Source organism: Psittacula echo (genome assembly GCF_963264785.1).
Source record: "Psittacula echo genome assembly, chromosome: 1".
Classification (NCBI taxonomy): domain Eukaryota; kingdom Metazoa; phylum Chordata; class Aves; order Psittaciformes; family Psittacidae; genus Psittacula; species Psittacula echo.
Window position 1 is genome coordinate 14,211,140 of NC_137735.1, and position 15,992 is coordinate 14,227,131.

General features: G+C 37.9%; 1 protein-coding gene across 2 annotated transcripts in view; it reads right to left on the reverse strand.

The window, feature by feature from the left end:
* SLC2A9 (solute carrier family 2 member 9) overlaps window positions 1–15,992 on the reverse strand; it is a gene marked incomplete at both ends in the record, with an annotated part of 99,492 nt that overhangs the window by 30,297 nt on the left and 53,203 nt on the right. For both annotated transcript variants that reach the window (XM_080639298.1, XM_080639297.1), the window contains 2 exons: window positions 5,038–5,113; window positions 7,428–7,529. In XM_080639298.1, the coding sequence (XP_080495424.1) occupies window positions 5,038–5,113; window positions 7,428–7,529 (178 nt within the window). The remainder of the gene's footprint in view (window positions 1–5,037; window positions 5,114–7,427; window positions 7,530–15,992) is intronic.

Consider the following 15,992-nt stretch of genomic DNA (forward strand, 5'->3'; position numbering starts at 1 on the left):
CCAGTGTCCAGCAGCTTTATAAAGCTATCTGAAATCACCCAATGCACACACATACATGCATTTTTCAATTTACTCAGCAAAATCAAATACAACTTGTTTGTGCAGCAACTGTTGCAAAGTCACTGTGAGTGAACTGGGAATTCAAGTAAACAGATGAAAATAAGCAGAACCAGCTCTGTAGCTGTTTAAGCCAGATTTTAGTGTGGATTTCCAGAAAGAGAAGTCTGTTCTGCAAGCAAAGGTCAACATGCCCATGTTCAGTACCCATGAACAGGCAGACACACAGCTTCAACTGGGACAAAAGTAGGGATAACTGCTTTTAGCTTCTTTTTTTCCTTAAATAATATCGAAGACAAAGTTAAAGAAGGAAGACATTTTGCATGTACCTCAGCCAATCTGTCACTACCCAAATTCCCAAGGAGCTGCACATTATTTGTCCACTCAGTAAAGGCATTCCAAATCAATGCATTTGCTCATGACACCTAATATTAAGAGCAAAAATGCTTTGTGGAGATACTGAAAATGTTCTCTTACTGTTTTTATTTGATTTGTTTCCTCTATTTATTTTTGAGTTTTTGCTTTTTGCTTCCTTAGGAGCCAGAACCAATCCCCCCAGTCCTTTCTATTTACTCTTTGCTGTATGACAATTCTTCAGTTGAAATGTATCCTATGCTTATTTCATGTCAAATGTGCGATCAAGAAAAACATTTCCATTAAGCTTCTACCTTCTGCTTGAAGAGAAAACTGTGAAACTATTTACTAACATGCTCTGGAATCACAAGTAATACTGGAAAGCAGCATGTTTCTCTGCAACCAAACACCTTCAATTTGTGTATAATTAACCAAATAAGCACAATGAAGCAACTGTCTGGAACAGCATGGCTTCCTAATCTATAAAACAATAAGCAATTTTTGAAGGGTGTTTTTCTGTCAGATCATAGACTGACTATCTTGATCATAAGGGTTCCTTTAATTTTTAGTAAATGAAAGCTTTCTGCTGTTTGTCTTTTGATAAAAATGATAAAAGTACCAAATCAAACGCATGCCTGAATCTACCTGTTGTTAATATTACTGTTTCAGTCCTTAGCAATATGCCTAAAAACACATCTGCAAGCTGAAAAGCCAAGTTCAGAAAAATGAAACAAAACCCCCCACAGTTTATAGTAACAGCTGATCCTAGCTGTAAGGGAAGCAGATGGGACTCATGCATATGCTATCAGAAAGTGGGATACCACACAACATCTAAGCTATCAAGAAAGAATCAGATGTTCTGATGAAAGAGAAAATACTGTATTTTTAAAGGCAATTTTATGTTCTAGAAAGTTATAGCTTTTTTTTTATAACCTTAATTCTTTATGCTATTTACTGCTTTTAGATGGGATAAGTCTTACAAGCACCAATAAATAGCTCAGTGAACACAAACTATTTCAACCAATGTTAAGATCTGTATCTACAGAATCATTACAAACCTTGTGGGATTTACTCTGAAGAATGCTAAAATGTTCTAAATAACTACAGGAGGAATTTAATAAGATACTGAATGCTTGTAATACCATGACAATGTTTAACCAACACAAACAGATGACACTCATGAGGTCTATGAAAGCTTAAAAACATTTTAAACTCAGAAAATTAATAATAAAAATATGCATTAATTTTATTTTGGAAAAGCGTTTTACTGACCAGAATGGTATGAAAGCTATTTTTGAAAGAGAAACCTCTTAGCTCCCATCTAAGGGGTAGGAAAGTAGTTCAAATCTCCTAAACCCCACTAAACAGAACAGAGGAGTTTTACTGAAGGTAAATCTGTCCCTATTAAAGTAAGCTAAAATATTGCTATTTACAGAGGAATCAGAATATAGAATCATAGAATCATAGAATAGTTAGGGTTGGAAAGGACCTTAAGATCATCTGGTTCTAACCCCCTTGCCATGGGCAGGGACACCTCACACTAAACCATGCCACCCAAGGCTCTGTCCAACCTGACCTTGAACACCACCAGGGATGAAGCATTCACAACCTCCCTGGGCAACCCATTCCAGTGCCTCACCACCCTCACAGTAAAGAATTTCTTCCTTAGATGCAATCTAAACTTCCCCTGTTTAAGTTGGAACCCGTTACCCCTTGTCCTGTCACTACAGTCCCTAATGAATAGTCCATCCCCAGCATCCTTGTAGGCCCCCTTCAGATACTGGAAGGCTGCTATGAGGTCTCCACGCAGCCTTCTCTTCTCCAGGCTGAACAGCCCCAACTTTCTCAGCCTGTCTTCATATGGGAGGTTCTTCAGTCCCCTGATCATCCTCGTGGCCCTCCTCTGGACTTGTTTCAACAGTTCCATGTCCTTTTTATGTTTCTCATGTTTTTTTATGATTCTTCACAGCTTTTTCTCAACAGCTGAAGTGTCAATTACCAAAATTTTCACAGAAAGAAAATCACTGTTCAGTGCTACTGAGATATTCCCATTATAGTCAGATATTTAAAATGTTTGAATGTACACAGGAAAGGGTGAGAGGCCAGCTAGGTACCTACTGGTACAGTATTAATGTTATTTGGCTTTAAAACTAATGAATATGGTGAAAAACATAAAATAAGCTTTAATTTTAAAGAATTTCTGTGGAAAGCAAGTAAGTAATATTGAGCAAAAGCTTGCATGCATCTGCAACACTTTGCTCCAAAGAGAGTGCAAAATACAACACAAAATACTGAATAGCACCTGTAAAAGGAAAGAAGCTCAATGAAGAAACCCAGAATCCATTCTGAAGGACGGTGAGGTGAAGGAGAAATACAAAGGGTTACTGTTAATATGCTGAAAATATAACATGTAAGAACATGTTGATCTGTAGTTCTAAAAATCACTGAAACATGCCTTTAATATGGAAAAAATGACAATTTGTTTAACTGAGTATTTTTACTCAGTTAAAGGCAGATGTTGCAAATAGCTGCACTTAAACTGTTTGAGCTACTTAAAACACTGGGAAGGAAGTTTTCAAGAAGTGAATAAAAGTTCATTTTCCTTAGGCACTCAAATGCAAGAGCAGTTCTATTCCACGGAATTCTTCTTTCAAAAAGTCTAACAAACATATGTCAGCAATTCTAAGGACTTGGTTAAACCTGAGATTTGTCCTTACAGAAGGACAAAGGGATTGCAAGATCTGCAGTGTTTGCCTTGTAAGAAGAGCTGGAAGTGAGGAAGAACAGTCTTCATAGGCCACCTAGTGTCCAACGTTAGGTGTGTTAATGCCCCTAGTGAAGCCTGCTTGGCGGACCTATTCTTCAGTCAACCATATGCAAAAGAATAAGGACAGAGATTAGTGACAAACTGTTTTCCCAGAAGCAAGGGGGAAAAGGCTTTTCTGCTTTTCTCCCCATTTTCCTCTAAAGCAGCATAATTTTTCCTCAGCTTTTCCCAAAGAGGATCCATGGAATTACAGCAATGTTTCATTAGTCACACAAAGCATCAGTAACTCTTTCCCAAAATAAACCACAATCAATTAATTAGATCACTTTAGTGGTGAAGATGTACAAACAATTGATTAATGTTTAATGTCATTCTTCACAAAGAAAAAGAGGCAATAAATGGTGCATGAAAAAACTGAAAAGTCAGAGGAACAAAAGCCTACAGAAGCCTTACTTTCAGGTTTACAGCTAAACAACTGTGAAAAAACTCCCTGAAAGCAGCTGATTTTTCCCCTTTTTGTGGAAAACAGTTTGAAAGAGAGTATTTGAAAATTTAAGCACTGTTTTGACATCTTATTCTGTAGGAGAATTGAATTTGGATTAAATTCCTCTTTACCTATCTGCAAATATTTTTTGTTAACATTTCATTATTTGATAACTGTAGGATCCAATGCTGATCAAGTACCTGACGGCCAGAACAATACTGTTTAGAGAAACACCCAGGGAAATATTTGCATATCTATTTATCTGCATTTTCCAAATATATGATGCAATTAGAATCACAGGATAAACGTAGGCTGTAAGGGACTTCTGGAATCCAGCCTCTGTTCAAAGCAGAGCCTGTTGCTCATGAACTTGTCCAGATGAGTTTTTAATAGCTCCAAGGATGAACATTTCAGGACCTCTTTAAGCTAAGTCTTCCAGTGCTTAACCACTCTAGGTATAAAATTTTTCCTCTTCTATGCAGTCATAATTAGCCATGCTGAAACTTCACTGTTGCTCTTGACTTTTCATTCTACACTTCTGAGAAAGGTCTGGATTTATTTCTTTTTTATGCATTAAAGATGTTCCTTGTTAAAGAAAATTAAATATAAAAATTACAACCTTTGAATCCTTGATTGTCTATAAAGCTGTATCCATCCATCTCTAAGTGATCAAAACTAGGCTGGGAAAACAGTCCTGGTAAACTCATTACAACCTACAAAAGCAGTTATCTGTGGACATCAGATCTGAAATGCATACAGTCAGTATAGAACTGTCAGACAAGAAGTATCTCTACCATCACGACATCTACCTTTTCCATCATCTTCCTAAAGAGACTATGCAAACCCTCTTGCACATGGCTTCTATATCTTTGGAAAGGAAGAGAAGAAAGGAAAAGCACACAGCTGTCCCCTTCCTCCCCCTTCACCAGTGTCCCATTTTTATCCTACCAACATTGAACTGCTAACACAAGCACTGATAAATAAAACACTCAGCTTCCAGTCTGAGTGGGTTTTATAAATATAAAAAAGAATAGCAACCCTGCAATAATAGCTAACATTATTATTTTGTACTGATGGCAATTTAGACAGTAATTCTCAATTATGCTAATACATATGTGGGAATACACATATACATGGGTTTTTATAGAATCATAGAATAGTTAGGGTTGGAAAGGACCTTAAGGTCATCTAGTTCCAATTATCAAGAATATTGCTATCACTTTGGGTTACTATCACCTTTTACTGTCTTAGAGCCCTTGTGGTTTTCAGATACAGGTAAAGTGAAGTTCCCTACAAGTGATTTGTTCAGATAGTGCCAGTGCAAAAATACCTGTGCTTTGATGTACAAAAAATCATGAAAAAAATATAGACATACCTGGTCCAATGCAGAATGATGCAATGATTGCAAGGATGCAAAATATACTGAGGTAAGGAAGCCAGTACACGGTTTTCTGGGTAGATACAAGACATTTACATTAAATACATTGTACGTGTCACCAATATTAAAAAAATCACAGATAATAGTGTTTTCCACTACTCTTTATCTGTTTCAGAATTTAGTCAAGGATTACTTTAGAAAATCATAGTATTTCTATAGAAACTTATTACATGATCTGTATTAAAGGCCTTGGTCTCTGTGAAATGCCTGTAGAGAAACACTAGACAACCCCTTGTACCACAGAAGTCACAACTCTGAATGTTCACACCTTCTTGTGCTAAAGTTCAAGCTGACCTGGAAAACAGGGTTTTTTTTTCCATTGAACAGATTTGGCACCTCCATCCTTCTTGGATATTTCAGTCATGTTTGAAACCAGCAACTATGACGGCTCATAGAGCTTCAAAGTTCAACAGTTAAAAGCTGGGCTGAAGTCTAGACATGACAGCTGTGTGTGAACCTTAGCAACTTTAGCAAAGCATGGGAAAGCCACAGTCCAGGGATTTTTAGTCATAATCTGGTTTTGCAGACAGGGAGGGCCATGTGTGCAAACAACAGCTACAGGGGAAAAAAGAACAAACTACAGATGGTTCTTTAAGGGAATTGAAAAGGGAATCAACTCTTTTCCTCACAACACAATATTTTTTCTACTTCTAAACAGATTTTTCTTTATTTGGACCTGTAAATGACAGGAACTTGAAATACAATTAACAATTCCATTGAGTTTTTTGGACACTATTTCTTAATCATGTATGTGAATGCTTAATAATAATAATAATAATAATCATATATGGGAAGCAGCCATGAATTCCTATTCTTTACTGTCTTCATCAGTGGGTTTTTCCATCAGCAAAACATGAACGCCACTTTTATTAGAATTCTACTATTTTTGCAAAGTTAAGATATGTATAAATGTAGTATCACGAAATACCACCTTGAGTAGCACTGTAAAAATATACTTGCTAAAATAGGTAATTTTTTATTTCAGTACTAAATAAAACCCCATTTTACAACGCCTTTTTTCTTCCAGTCTGGATTATTCCTTTAGTTATGTGAAAGGCATGGTCTCCTAGGCATTAACGTTAACCAAGAGACTTGTAGATCTATCAGAATTATGCATTCTGGGGTTTTCACCAGAATGCAGATCTGTAAAGGGACTGAGAGCAGGTGCAAATATGAAGTAGATACAAATTGCTCTGAGGTCAAGCTTATTTGTACCCTGGTCCTTTGTTCAAAGCAACTCTATAATACTTAACAGATTGAGACACTTTTGAGAGGAAGTAAAACTGAAATGCACCCAAACTTCAGAGATTTACAATAGCTGAAGGTCCTCAGGCATCAAATTAGGTTTTAAAAGAGTTGGAAGAGAATTTTTTACTCAGCATACAAAACTTGCCATAGCATCTCTCTTCTGGAGAGCTGTCCTATAGCTGTCATGACAGGTATGTGACATATAACTTTATTGTGTGGTACATACAGGTAAGTCAAATAAAACTTTACAATGATGTGGCATACATCTGCTAGTCAAACTGACTTACTGGCTCTCTTCAGCCAAGAAACAAGATTTGAAAGTCAGATTAATGGCAAGACACAAGAATCAATGACAACAGGAAAACAACTTGAAAGACCACCCGAACCCATGCCATTGCAGATGTCAGCTTTACTTCTCAAAAGCCCTCAGGAACTGAAAGAAAATGCATTGTTACAGAAATGGAAGCTAAACAAGGAAACATGAGTTGGCATCAGTATTTAGATTGGTTTAATAATCCTTCTCTGTCCATTTGAAATAGCTGGGGAATTTACCGCTAATAAGAACTGAGAACCTAATGCAAATGTTCTGTGAAGTCTGTCTTTCAATTTTCAAAAAAAATATCATAAATGTAATTTGAAAGAAGCAGCAAACATGGACATTTTTTATTACTGGAAAAAGCAATCAAACCTAAGAATAGGATGACATATAAACTATGAAAGAAATCTCAAGAAGACTGCATCACAAACAAAGATAAAAACATGCAATATAGGTAAACTATTTACCCAACTATGGACAAAATTGCCTTTGTAATCGTTCATGATATAAATGCATAAATCTTTGAGTGAAGGAGACTGAATGTGGCAAAGCTCCTATGGCTTTTTAATGTAAAAGCTGCTATGGCTGCCCATAGTGCTTTGAAACCAACAGATTCATAAATAAGCAAAAGGCAGACCTTTCAATCCTTATGCCAAACTGATTAAAAGGACTGGCTTATGTAAGAACGCCGAGGCAAACTGGTATCAAGCACATTGTGTTTAAAATACGAAAGAGAGTGTAAAAATATGGAGTAACCAGTTACCTGCAAAGTCAGAGAGACAGTAAGTATGGCGAAGAAGACAACCATCAACCCAAAACCCCCAATGAGAAGAGGCCTGCGTCCGAGCCGCTCAATAACTAAGCCCTGGAAAACAAAAAGCGGCATTTTATTTTCTTGATAAAGCACTGTAGAACTCAGACCATGTAACACGTTCTTCTAATAAATGTGATCATCAAAACTAAAACCATTAGGGTTGGTTTTATAATGTTTATCAACTGTCTTGTGTTCATAATTGTGTTCACAGTTACGTTTACACAGTTCAACCTCTTCAAAAAAGAAAAAACAAATCAGCACAGCATCCTTATTTGAGACCATTAAAAAAACTAGGAAACAATCAAAGCAGTACTTGGTATTCGCTTTATGCCTGGATTTCCTACTACAGAACAAATATAAACATATAGATAGGAAAAGTGTGCAACTTGTAAATTCAAGATTAGCACCATTGATGTCGTAGATTTCAAAGTTACCAGGACATTTAGCTTCTTGTGCAGCAATTTAAAAATAAAACAAGCAGTGTACATTAGCTGTAGAAAATAATTAGCACGAAGATAACTATGTGAAGCCTGATTTTTTTTAGCTCATAAATAATTGTACATTGATTGAATTACTTACAAATTTTCACCGAATGTCTATAATAATGTTTGTAGAATATTTGTTAAATGTCGGAATGTTGAAACAAATTACAGTCCCTTGTTTTTTGCATTTTGACTATTCTTAGTTTCAACATCTCTCTGAATTTAAGCTGAAAAGGTTTAAAGTGTAAGATTTAAAGCTTTTTAGCATAGATTAGATTTTGATTTATCTAAAATTTATTTTTAATGTCTTTTTTCTCCTAACACAGAAGAAACATTTAGTTATGATTTTGGATATTTAATGTAATTAGAATATCCAGGTAAAAGAAATCCACCCAGCAGAAAACTGCTCAGATGAGTGATTGTAACACTGATACTTACGCACTTATGCACATTTTGAATTTACATTTAAGACCTGAAGCTAAATCAACTTTGTGAAAAGCAATCACAAAATCTGAATACTTATAGAGGAGAACACAATGAAGATTTTCTTGAAAAGCTCTAGCATGAAACAGTCTGTGTTAGTTTGACTCATTAAATTAGGCTAATATCTATTTTAGGTTGCAACAGCTGATGTACTATTCTTGTTGATAACTACTATGATTACTAATACAGTTGGCTTTCATATGAGAAAAATAAAACAATTATACAAAACCTGAAATATACCACTTCAAGTAAGTCAAAGTCAGAATCACAGAACTGTTTGCCATGTTGCTATTTACTGGAGGCTGAAATCTGTCTTTGACACATGCTTTGAGCAAAAGATCAAATGAACAACCAAAATGAAATCTGGAGTAAGGCCCTTAATTCTGTGTGATGATATGCACCTTTCCACTGTGAGTGCATCTAGAAGGGATGCACTAAAGTAAATGACAAAGTCACCCAAGGAAGAAATTGCTTGTGCAGCAAGCACTTCTCCCACAGCACCATGATCAACAGAAGGTTTTAGGCTTTAAAACATGTCAGTCCCTCACCCTGGACTTCCACACCAGAGATATACACTGTGACGCTGCAGAAAGCAGCTCTGAGGTGAGCTGTAGCATTCTTATTTCTTTAAATGAGGAGATAAACTCATTTTCCACAGCCTCCACAGCTTCCATAATAGAATTTATTTCAGAGCCATGTTTAAAATAGACCCGCACTGATACTGTAAATATTTCACATTGTGCTCATGAGGTCCAAATATGCCAAAACTGCAACTGCTACACTGTCAAAAGCTCTACAAGATGCCAAGTATTTTCCACTATGATTAACGAATCCATCTTGCAAACACACGTGGCCATACATGCATAAAAGACATATTTTATGGGTCTGAGGGATGAAAAGTTATCTGATAGGTCCATAAGAAGACAGAGATTTCTGTAATAGATGCTTCTCATGTAACTTGATATGAATTACACATTCAGCAATAGATGTTGAAGATGTAATTTGACATACCAGAAACTTTCCCTTATTTTTTTCCAGGTCTGGATTGGTGGTCATGATTAAACAGTCTTGGTGTAACACCAGTTGGTGGGTTTTGTATTAAAACAGGTTTTCTCCCTTAGAGGGGAAAAAGTTCATAGATGCCTCTCACTCAGAGCAAAACATAGGAAAAAGTGATAGGTTTTGATTGTAAATCTCAAAGCAAAGCAAATCCTCATAAGGGAGGGAAGTCTGGACTAAGTCCTCTGAAAAGACATGTATACATTTGTGTCTACACTGAAAATAAGTAGTGTGGACTTATTTGGGCAAATCTAGGTTGGTTGGTGAGGCACTCCCAGTTTTCACTGAGAACAGCCAAGCACAGATACAGTTACAGCAGGTCCATATAAAGAAGAGAATGATAGTTTTTAATACACTTTAAATCTTTTTTATTCAACGACAATTTGGGAAGAAGTAAAGCAAATCCATGTGTAATCATTCTTTTCCCTGAACATCACCAAGTTTCCCAAGCATTCGTCATTGCTATTTAGTTAATATAGTAGCAATAAGGAACTTTAATGCTTCAGCTTCTGGGCATTCCCTGCAGTTTCTGCCCCAAAGAATTTGTAGTCACAATTCTTGGTGACATTTCTTGTGATTTATGGAATGGACCAACTTTGTTCACTGGAAAAAATAAGCAGGAATTCTGTCTTTCTCCAGAGGGACACTATGACGTACCAGAATTGCTGGAAATTCTATAACCATTTCCAAAGTTGATATGAAGTTAAGTACACTAACAACACTAATAAATCTAGGAAATAGAGACTTGGAAGGTTTCTCAATTAGACAAGACTAACTTGCACAATTATGAGGAGAGAAATCCTACTTCCATTTTAAGGCTAAAAACACCTCCAATTTGTTCAGATCTGTGACCTACGTCTTGTATTTCCAGCTCCAGTCCAACAAAACACATCCGCTTATGGCACAAAATTGAATGAAGCACACCAGTCTGCCAGAATGGGATGCCACGCAGAATCAACCTCTTGAGAAGCCAAGCACAACAATCAAAATCACACACCCTACCTGGTTATAAATTACAAAGCTGTGGTCTTATGAAAGGCAGCATGTGTGCTTGGAAGGACATGGGTCTGTGGCTCTGCCGGTCAGGACGCAATGCAGAAGTATTACAGGGCCCTCTGGCAGGCCAAAGTTGTTTAACTGAGAGCCAATCCACAAAGAGAAAAGCCTCTCAGGAAGCATCATCTTTCACCAAGGCCAAAGAAGGTTTTTTGAATCATTTAAGCACACAGATGCTGTAAAAGCCAGCCTGTTGAGCTGCTTCGGTCTACAGCATTTGTAACTAAAATCCGATTTCTTTTTGAGGATTTCTTAAGAAAACCTATGACAGTACATCCGTACCTCAAATTTCTCTGCTGAATTTTTTGTTCCTCTTTTCTTGATGGAAAAAAAAGCTGTTAAACTCTGAATTTTCAGCAAATACTTGAAAAGAAAAGTCTAACATGTTTTCTACAACAGCAAGTTTCCCTGGTGAAAAAAAACGCTGGTTTTGAGGTTATAAACAGAAAACAACTTCATTTGTACTTATGATTATACAAATCCAAAACTCGTTAACTTGCGAAACCCACTAAGATGCTTATGAGTCATAAGAAATTGAAGATGATTCACTAGTTTTCAAGTACTTATAGATCTGAATGTTCCACAGCTATGCTCTGGTAACTGTTACAACATGTTGTATATATGTTATATATGTTACAAGACCCAAACAAATCAAAATATCTATATGGTAGAGTAAATGACATAACAAGAAATTCAGTATATGCACAAATGCAGTCAAAAAAAAAAAAAAAGAATCGTATCTGTTTTCTGTGATAGCACACTGAGCTATTTGCCCAACTGTGTAGGCTGATACGTGTTTATGTGCAATCATAAACATGCATTTGGAGAAGCCTATACCCAGTCACGGTGAATTACTGAACATGTGTAAAAAAAGCATTGCAACCACTATTCTCTCAACACAAATATTTGGTGATAATAAGGCAACTGATATGCAAACTAAGTTAACAGTTCACACAAGTCACTTCTGTCTGGCAGGAAACACTTGTGAATAAAGTTTAAAAAGCAAAAGTCAGTTTTTTCACTTGAGTCAGCTGCAGATAGTGGGGCTGACATAATGAAAGCAGAGTGCATTAAAGAAGATCAGACAAGCTTCTCTGGGTAAAATGAATGTGTAAGCAAGTTCTACAGCCCAAATGGGAGATCACTGAATAATATTCCATACTTATTCTCTGGCTCTAAATTATACTAAGAAAATACTATTAGATTTTCTTGATGTCTCAGTTCTGTAAGGCAGTTTGAGCTATATGCTCATGTCAAAGGGTAGTCACACTTTTTCTCATGTATTTTGGATATAGGTCTGAGTAAGACATGTCTAGATTCAGAATTAATGTGACAAGCTAACTCTGTGTTATTTCCATTTTTATTAGCAGGATTAAAATGGATAATCACATTTATATTACTGTCATGTCTATTTATGACACAATGTGTAGTATCTTGCATCCAGGAAGAGGAGAGGAACTGAGTCTTACAAATTGTGGGGTTTTTTATTTATATTTTTAAGTATATCCATTTGTCTACTATATGAATTATACAATTATAAAACAAAGAAATGGGCTATTTTATGTAAGTACAGAATTCAGAGACCTAGCAGCAAGTTTGACCACATAAGCACAAGCCTTAAATAAATCTGTGCCTACCCTACTCTCACATCGGTTTGCTTTATCTGTGTTAATGCCACAATAGAGTAAGATTCTATACATCTTCTGTAGGTGTCAGGCTGAGGACTACTATCAGCAAAGGGTGAAACTGACTGCTAAATTTCTAAGATCAGTCTGAACTAATTTGCAGTACAGCATCCTCAATCAGCTTCACTTGACAGTGAAATTTTCCAGTCACTATGAGAAGGTCTCCATACTCAATGCCTTCCAGACCAGCATGGCAAAGACAGCCCATGCAGGGATTCATTCTAACCGCCTGCTTTCCCCTCAGCAGTGACTGGCAACAACCCTTAGGGCAGCACAAAAAACTTCCATTACCTTATTCCTATTATACTCCTTCAGTAAATTGTACATATTTTATAAGCAAAGCTGCTTCTGTTGACAATTTATTTGTTGAAACACTAAGTTTGTGTCAATTTCATATAATCAAAGCTAGACTAGTTTTGGACCATGGTGTATGGCAGATTATTGCGGCTGTGGCTTTATTTTCTAATGATGGCATTTGGATGCCCTGATGTAGATCGTCTTGAATAGAATGGGGGGAAAATTATTCAAAGCCTTTTTTTTTTTAAATATTCAACAGCAGGATGTAAGCCTCTAAAGCCTTCAGTTTCTGAATGTATCATGCAGGAGGATTTGTACTACATAAATGCAGTCTATAACTATAACTTAGTCCCACTATAACTTAGGAGTGGCATTATAAGATATACCTTCATAAGGAGACTTTTTGTCCTAGAGGTCACTACATGGTTGCTTCAACACACGTAATCTTTGTCCATCCAAAAGTCTAAGTGTGATAAAACGATTTGGAGATGCATGGAGACCTCATAGCAGCCTTCCAGGATCTGAAAAGGGCCTACAAGGATGCTGGAGGTGGACTCTAATCAGGGACTGTAGTGATAGGACAAGGGGTAATGGGTTCAAACTTAAACAGGGGAAGCTCAGGTTAGATATAAGGAAGAAGTTCGTTACTGTGAGGGCGGTGAGGGACTGGAATGGATTGCCCAAAGAAGTGGTAAATGCTCCATCCCTGGAGCCAGGTTGAACAGAGCCTTGGGTTATATGGTCTAGGGTGAGGTGTCCCTACCCATGGCAGGGGGGTTGGAACAAGTTGATCTTAAGGTCCTTTCCAACCCGGAATATTCTATCATTCTGTTCTATCAGTTCTATAAAGAACTGGCTGGATGGCCACACGCAAAGAGTTGTGGTCAATGGATCAATGTCCAGCTGGAGACCAGTAACGAGTGGTGTCCCTCAGGGATCGGTGTTGGGACCGGTCTTGTTCAACATCTTTGTCGGTGACATGGACAGTGGGATTGAGTGCGCCCTCAGCAAGTTTGCCGATGACACCAAACTGTGTGGTTCGGTTGATGCGCCGGAGGGAAGGGATGCCATCCAGAGGGACCTCGACACGCTTGTGAGGTGGGCTGAAGCCAGTCTTATGAAGTTTAACCATGCCAAGTGCAAGGTCCTACACCTGGGTGGGAGCAATCCCAGGCACAGCTACAGGTTGGGCAGAGAAGAGATTCAGAGCAGCCCTGTGGAGAAGGACTTGGGGGTGTTGGTCAATGAGAAAATGAACATGAGCCGGCTTCAGTGTGCGCTCGCAGCCCAGAAAGCCAACCGTACCCTGGGCTGCATCAAAAGGAGCGTGACCAGCAGGTGAAGGAGGTGATCCTGCCCCTCTACTCTGCTCTCGTGAGACCTCACTTGGAGTATTGTGTGCAGTTCTGGTGTCCTCAACATCAAAAGGACATGGAACTGTTGGAACAAGTCCAGAGGAGGGCCACGAGGATGATCAGGGGACTGGAGCACCTCCCGTATGGAGACAGGCTGAGAAAGTTGGGGCTGTTCAGCCTGGAGAAGAGAAAGCTGCGTGGAGACCTCATAGCAGCCTTCCAGTATCTGAAGGGGGCCTACAAGGATGCTGGGGAGGGACTCTTCATCAGGGACTGTACTGACAGGACAAGGGGTAATGGGTTCCAACTTAAACAGGGGAAGTTTATATTGGATCTAAGGAAGAAATTCTTTACTGTGAGGGAGGTGAGGCACTGGAATGGGTTGCCCAGGGACGTTGTGAGTGCTCCATCCTTGGCGGTGTTCAAGGCCAGGTTGGATGAGGCCTTGGGTGGCATGGTTTAGTGTGAGGTGTCCCTGCCCATGGCAGGGGGGTTGGAACTAGATGATCTTAAGGTCCTTTCCAACCCTAACTATTCTATGATTCTATGATTCTGTGATTAAGAGGGAATAATGTTAATACATTAACACAGTCACATTCTGTGATTCACCCTGCAGTGAAAACATGCCCACATGCACTCTGACAGTCAAATACTATGGTTCGTGAAGCTGCTTGATTTGGAATCTCTTTTCTACTCCGGATTCTTTCTGATTACAGTTTGTTCAATACAGTGACTTTTGAGTTCCTCTCTCTGAAAAGTTTGGATAGCACGGTTGGTTATAAAATGCTCTTTGTAAACTCTCCCATATTATTAATGTAACCTTATCTAGGTGTTCCTGCTCTGGCAGGGGGATTGGACTAGATGATCTTTTGAGGTCCCTTCCAATCTCTAACATACTGTGATACTGTGATACTGTGATTTTTATGATTAATTGACCCAGAACAAAATAGCACAGAATCTCACTTGACATTTCTTTGTATGACAGTGAAGTGTTGATAACTACTCTCTAAGAATAGTTTTGCAGTTAGCTGAGCATTCACACTGTTATCATTTCATCCAGCCCACATCTACTGTGTTTTATAATCTTTAATCTCAACATGATGGACTTTTTGATACAACATGTAAGAAAACCAGTGAAATTCACTGGCTTTAGGATGCCAGCAAAAGTTGAAAATTCAATTAAAAAATTCTATCCAGCCTATTACAGGCCAAGATATTATCTCCTAATTCTGGTACTCCTAGAGATACATCTTGTCAGAGTGAGTGGAACAAAAGGGAAAATGCCATGTTTGTCCCATTCTTACACTCTCAGAATCATAGAATGATTCCTCTACTCCTCTGCTTACAGCCTACTGGGGATTATGGGTAGATGAAGGTTGACTCTGATCTTGTGTGAACGTCACAAGGGACTGCATTAAAAGTCTCACTAAAAATCAGATTATATCAAAGCTTCGTATGAACCCTCAAGATTAAAGTATTTGTTACCCCTTTTTTTTCCACTAGCTGTCACTGGAAAATATTTCTTCCTGTTCTAACCCCAGTGAGACCACAGAGTTTCAATGCGTATATCTTGCATTACCCTCTAGATACCATGAAGGAAATGTGTTAGGGCTAAGAGCACCTACTGAAGTGCCTGGAGTACCCTTGTTTGAAGATGTGCCATGCCCTAAACAAGGAATCACTTTTTGTATATTAAAATCTATCAACATTAAAAGAAATATAGACAAGTTGAAGAGCCCTTTCTCGTAGCATCCTAAAGCAGAATAAAATTGTCTCACCTAAGAAAGCTGACTTCCTTGACTTTTGTGTGATATTGCAGAGGACTGCCTATATTCTTTTATGGTCTACTACTGATAATTCAGCATTTTAACTCATTCCAGGCTTTGCATAGGTTGTCTCTGTCACAGGCTTTTAAAAGCACATTAGTAACAACTTGGTGCATCAGCTTATGGAAAATGTTTAAGGCATAATCATCTCAATACAGGCATAGCTAGTCTCTTTCTGTGAACATTCTATACAGACCAAATGTGGTGTTACAGATGGCAAAATTTGACGTGGGATGCTTAATTTGAATAATATTTCCTTTTATTCTATGCT